Genomic DNA, 5947 nt, shown 5'->3' with positions numbered 1-5947 from the left:
TCTTCCTTATTTCCCTTTCATCCTCTTTTCCTCCTTTCTTCCTGCCTTTCTGTTTCCCTTCTTCCCTTCTGGCCTCCCTCCATACCTTCTTCCCTTCCTCCTTTCACATCTCCCTCCCCTCCTTCCATCCTTCCTTCCTCCCTCCATGCTTTCCTCCCTTTTCCCCTCCTTTCCTTTTCTCCCTCACTCCCTTCCTTTTTCCCTTTTCCCCTTTCTCCCTTCCTTTTTCCCTTTTCCCCTTTCTCCCTTCCTTTCTCCCTTCATCCTTCTCTCTCTTCCTTTCTCCCTTCCTTTCTTCCTTCCTCCCTCCTTCCTTTGTTTTCTCCTCTCCCTCTTTTCCTCCCTCTCCCCCCTTCTTCTTCCCTCTCCCTTCTTTCCCTTCTCCCTTCTTCCCTCATTCTTTTCCTCCCTCCTTTCCTCATTTCACCCTGCCTTTTCTCTTTTCCTCTCTCCCTTCCTCCCCTCCTTTATTTTTTGGTTGTTTCCATAAAACACTCTTCCATCTTCTTTCTATTTGATTTGTGGTTGAATTAAAAATGTACCATTTGTTTTGTGGTTGAATTGATTCCTATTCTACGCCTCCCTCCCCCCAACCTTATTCTGTGACATTTCCATTGACACTGAGCTATGCTTCTGGAAGAAATGAATTGGTTTCAATGTTCAGCGTACTTCCCTTTGCTGCAGGAGGAGGATCAGAGGGCAGACACTGGTCCTGGGTAGGGGACAGTGAAGTAGCCACAGGGTTGTTAAGGGGTTTTTTAGCTTTTGGTCCAGAGACATTTGATCAGAATGGATGGCTATAACCTGACATCAGTGTCAGCTCAGTTGGGATTCCAGGAGTTGTTGCTGGACCAGGGGCAGGAAGCAGGGGCATATGCCATCAAATAACAGTGGAAAGGAATAAAAATGCTTTGCCAAGATGGTGGGGCTTAGATGATAATTTATAAAGATACATCAGGTGAAAATGGCATCAAAATAGGCATGAGAGTTAGGCCTTTTTTGAGATCTTTTATTCACAAACCAGAAGAGAAGTCAAATATGAATGAAATCAGTGAGCAGTCCAGAATCGAGGTATAGGTAATGGGACTAGAATGGACATCCTTGGACAACTTTCTAAGACTCAGAGTTAAAGTAAAGAGTGGCACCTACCCTGAAACTTAAACTCTTAGAGAGTTGATGGAGAGCTGAGAAGTTAATTGATTTGTCCCAGGGTCAAACAGCCAGTATGTTTTGGACACAGGACTAGATCCCAAGTCTTTCTGGTTTCAAGGCTGGCTCTGTATCCACTATACTATGCCACCTTTCCACTAGACAAAGATTCCTAAAACACTAATTTCTCCACGTCACTCATTTGTTCAAACACCTGCAATGTTTTCCTTATCCTTCCAGTCCAAATTTCTCAAACTCATATTCAAGCACCTGTATTATGAACCCCCAAACTACCTTTTCAATGATGCTTCTGATTATTCTCTAACATTCACTCTCTACTCCAACCAGGACAATCTCCTTAGTGACCCAGAGTAGTTCAGTGGAGAGTGTTGGGTTTGGAAATCCTGGGTTCAAAGCTTGACTTGGCAACTTACTATCTGTATGACCTTGGACAAGTCATAACCTCTATAAGCCTCAGTTTCCTCATCTATAAAATGAAGATGTACAAGGTGATCTTTGAGGTTTAAATCTGTGATCCTATAATCCTTGCTTGTTTTCACAATAAGTTTCTATTTTCCTTCACACCAGCAATCCTAGAGTTCCTTCTGTCCACTTGCCCAAATGGTTTCTACTTTTCAAAGTCCAACTTTTGTCTTCTCCCACATCAGCCAACATTTCCAATTCTCCTCCCCTTCCATTGCTATAGATCTTGTAGTTGGTCTCATTCATTTCCCTAGTCTAATCAATACCTTGTATTGTAACTTAACTGTTCCATGTATATTTTCTCTCCCCAACTAGATTGTAAGCTCCTGGAGAGCAGGGACTACATCTTACTTTTTTTTCATGTTCCCACTGATACATAGAATAATGCTGTGTTTACAATAGGTACTCAATATTTGCTGAATGAATGAATGAAATAATCATCAGCTTCATGGCAGTCCAGATTGGGACTTTCACGATGGAATAGCCAGTGGCCTCATTATACCAACTCTCAAATGACTGGCTGAATTAGTACCTCCTATTCCCCCAGTGTCTTAGTAAAAATGCAAATATAGTTACAGATATCCAGAGAAGCTACAAGGCATCAGAAATGTCACCCATGGATCAGTTGACTTGTGCTTTTAGATCATGCCAGCTTCAAGTGGAGGAAGAAAGAGGCCAATGGTCCCAAGGAAGCAAACAATGATAAACATCCAGAGGAATATCCGGTCAATCACCATGGCAACATATTTCCAGTCTTCCTTCACCTGTGGCAGAAAACCAATGCATCATGAAAGGGGCAGAAAATTAGAGAAAGGTAACACATGAATGTTTCCCTAAATGGCAATGGGAGTAAAAGGTTAACCTTGGCCATAGCCTAGATGAGTGCCTACCATACTGGGGCCTTAGAAAGGATAAGAACTAGTGAAAGAAGGGTTCAAAAGAAGACCCCAGAAGCCAGTTTTTGTTTCAAGGAACCTCTACTATTCCAAGGCTTAAACAGCCTAACAATCTCTATAATTAATCCCTAAATTTTTCCACAAACATCTCCTCACAAACAGCTTCCACAGCTGTTCCACAAACAACCCCCACCACATCCTAGATAAGGGGTTCTTAACCACTTTGGTGTCATGAATCCCTTTGGCAGACTCGTGAAGTCAATGGACCCTTCTCAGAAATGTTTTAAAATTCATAAAATAAAATACATATGAAGGAAACCAATTACATAGAAATACAATTATCAAAACATTCTAAATAAGTTCATAAACTCCTACATTAAAAATCCCTGTCCTAAAGGCTTTGCAATTCCTTCCAGGTACAAAATTCTATGATTGTGATTTCAAGCTTTAGATGTTCCCAGTGATATTATGGTGTCATCTAGAAGCACCAATATTCCCTACTGAATGCAAATGTCGAGTTAAGAGAAATCTCTAGCTATAATCTGACATGTGGAATCAGGCTTTCAATAGTGGTACATAAAACTGAGCATTCTTCATCCTCATGAATGGTAGAGACATCACATTTCACCCAGCTATATAAAATGGCCTTATGCCTTTGGGCTATTCTGCTGTGGAGTTATTAGCCTGTGTTCAGATAGCTCTGTCATGAAACTACTGATTATTTCAATCATTCCACAAATATTTTTCAGTACCTGCTAAGCATATGACACTGTATTTGATGCCAGTAGGTATATGAGAAAATGTATGCTATGGTTCCTGCCTTCTGGAAACCTACAATCTAGTTGAGGAAATGAGACATTAAACAGGTTGCAGTGCAGGGTTGTGTATGATTGAGTACAGAAGTGGACCCCAAAGAAGGAGACTGAGAATGAAAATACCAATGCCACTGACTGAGATTCTCTTTGAAGGCAATGTGGTACAATGGAAAGAGTGCTGAGTTTGGAATGCTGGACTTGGAGTCATTGGAGATCTGGGTTTTAATTCTCGTTCTTCCTCTCATCTATGGGATCTATGGGATCACTTAAACTCCTAGAGGCTTCATTTACTCAACTATAAAACAGATGCTTCTAAGTTGGCCTGCAAGGTCTTCTTCAGCTCTAGGTCTAAGAAACTATGAAATCTGAGCTGGTGGTGCATTCCCTTTCCCCTATTCCCAACTCACCGAAAAATCAGCATCCTCAGTCCTCAGATGATCAGCAATATAGTGCACACCTTCCAAGGCTTTTTGGATGCTGGGGGGCACAAAGAATCCAGTCTCTGGTAACTGAGTCCCTGTCTTGGAACATGGAGAACCATGGTGATGGCCACAGTGACAATAGAGGGTATCAATTACTGGTGATGAATGGCCAGAAAATTCCCAGCTTTCTTCCTCCTCTTCACCCTCTTTCTCATCTACATTGGTGTCCAGCCAACGATGAGTGGTACTGAGCTTTTGGACAGGATTGTGATGCAGCTCCAGGACAGGAAGGGGCCGATTCATCCAAAGCCATCGGGGTATACAGCCCAGAAAGGCAACCCTCACCCAGTGGGGCATGATGTGGGTTCCTGGAGATCGGTGGTGAACATTGAGGACAAAGACAGTGATGACAATAGAGAGTGTGACAAAGATCATGGTGAAGAGTAGGTACTCGCCAATGAGTGGAATGACCAAGGAAGTGGAGGGAATGATCTCAGTGATGAGCAGCAGGAAGACAGTGAGTGACAGTAGGACTGAGATACAGAGGGTGATCTTCTCACCGCAGTCTGATGGCAGGTAGAACACCAGGACAGTGAGGCAGGAGATGAGGAGGCATGGGATGATGAGGTTAATGGTATAGAAGAGAGGCAACCTCCGGATAATGAAGAAATAGGTGATGTCGGGGTAGATCTCAACGCAGCAGTCATACTTCTTAGTGTTGTAGGTGCCCACAGCATTGATGATGGCCCACTCCCCACTCTCCCAGTAATCCTTCAGGTCTACCATCTTTTCCATCTGCTCAAGGTCGATCTTGGCCTTGTCATAGGTCCAGGAGCCAAACTTCATCTTGCAGTTCTGCTGGTCAAAGGGGAAGAAAGTCACATCAATACTGCAGGAGCTTTTATAGATTGCTGGGGGTGCCCACTTCACTGTGCCCGTGAAGAACAGGTGAGCCTTAGTCATGTGAGTCACTGCAAACTCCCCATCAGCACTGCAAAACAAACAAACAAACAAAAAAAAAAAAACAAAAACAAGTAAGAATTAGAAAACCATCCATACCTTCTTAGGCCAATCTTGGTTCGGAATAGCTGAATAGGGGAGGGAGGAGGCTAAAGCTCTTTCTGGCTGTGTATTTGGAGTTTTATGTAAACATTTAAGAATGCCTGGCCCCCAAATCTTCATTTTGTGCTTAACTTATATAGATATAAGGATTTGCCATTTTTATACTCAGAAACAAGCCAGTGGTTAAATAGGTAGAGAGCTAGCCTTGGTATCAGGAGGAGCTGGTTTCAAGTCCTTCCTCTGAAACCAATGGGTTGTGTGATACTGTGCAAATCACTTAAGCTCTGTTACAGAAGAGATGCCCCTGTGGGTTGGTAGAGAGGGCATTTCTTCCCAGAAGTTCCTTGCCCTGATAAAAATCGCAGCTCCAGAACAACAAGAAGTGTTCAGAGAGTAGAAAGTAGTCCAGATTGCCTGATATATGGAGAACAGAGTATGTAGGGGAACAGCATAAGATCAGGTTGCAAAGGCAGGTCAGGGATAAATTGTGGGGGGCTTTGAGGAACTAGACTTCATTCAGCAGGCAGTTATGAGCCATTAATGGAGGAACATGAGCCAATTCATGTTTCAAAATTAATCTGGAAGAGCGTGTAGGAGACATTGGAAGGGAGATACCACTTGGGGTGTATTGTATGATATATTGTACCACTTTGAGGTGCTGAAACAACAGGAATGGAAAGTAAGGGAGAAATTCAAGAAACATTAAGAATAAAGAATCAACAAAACTTAGTGATAAACTGAATGTAGAGGGTTAGATAAGAGAAGAGACAAAGGTGACTCCAAGGTTTTGAAAAGAGGTGGCTAGAAGAAAAGTAGGGGTGACCTGGATCAGATCCTAAAGAAGGTTTTTCTCCTTGGAGGAGCCTGGGAACCATTTTTATATGGGAGAAGATGCCAGACTCAACTCTTTTTTTTTTTAATATTTCACATTGTCTTCTATTTTTTCATTCTTTTGGTTTTGTTTTACAATTTCTTAATTGCTCATAAAGTCACTAGCTTCCTTCTGCTCCATTCTAATTTTTAAGGAAGTATTTTCTTCATTGAGCTTTTAGACTTCCTTTTCCATTTGGCCAATTCTGCTTTTTAAGGCATTCTCCTCCTCATTGGCTTTGTGGACCTC

At 42.3% G+C, this 5947-nt stretch overlaps 1 protein-coding gene across 1 annotated transcript in view; it reads right to left on the bottom strand.

The window, feature by feature from the left end:
- Positions 1-1646: 1646 nt before the first annotated feature.
- The window catches only part of LOC114030736 (neuronal acetylcholine receptor subunit alpha-2-like), a 17933-nt gene continuing 13632 nt past the window's right edge, over positions 1647-5947 (bottom strand). Inside the window, exons 5-6 of the mRNA XM_027845609.1 lie at positions 3751-4756; positions 1647-2396 (exon numbers count right to left, since the gene is read on the bottom strand). Coding sequence (XP_027701410.1) covers positions 2271-2396; positions 3751-4756 — 1132 coding nt within the window. The 3' untranslated portion in view covers positions 1647-2270. The remainder of the gene's footprint in view (positions 2397-3750; positions 4757-5947) is intronic.

This window comes from Vombatus ursinus, unplaced genomic scaffold (genome assembly GCF_900497805.2).
Source record: "Vombatus ursinus unplaced genomic scaffold, bare-nosed wombat genome assembly UNPS02014991.1, whole genome shotgun sequence".
NCBI classification, from domain to species: domain Eukaryota; kingdom Metazoa; phylum Chordata; class Mammalia; order Diprotodontia; family Vombatidae; genus Vombatus; species Vombatus ursinus.
This window is presented reverse-complemented; position numbering and strand designations above follow the sequence as displayed.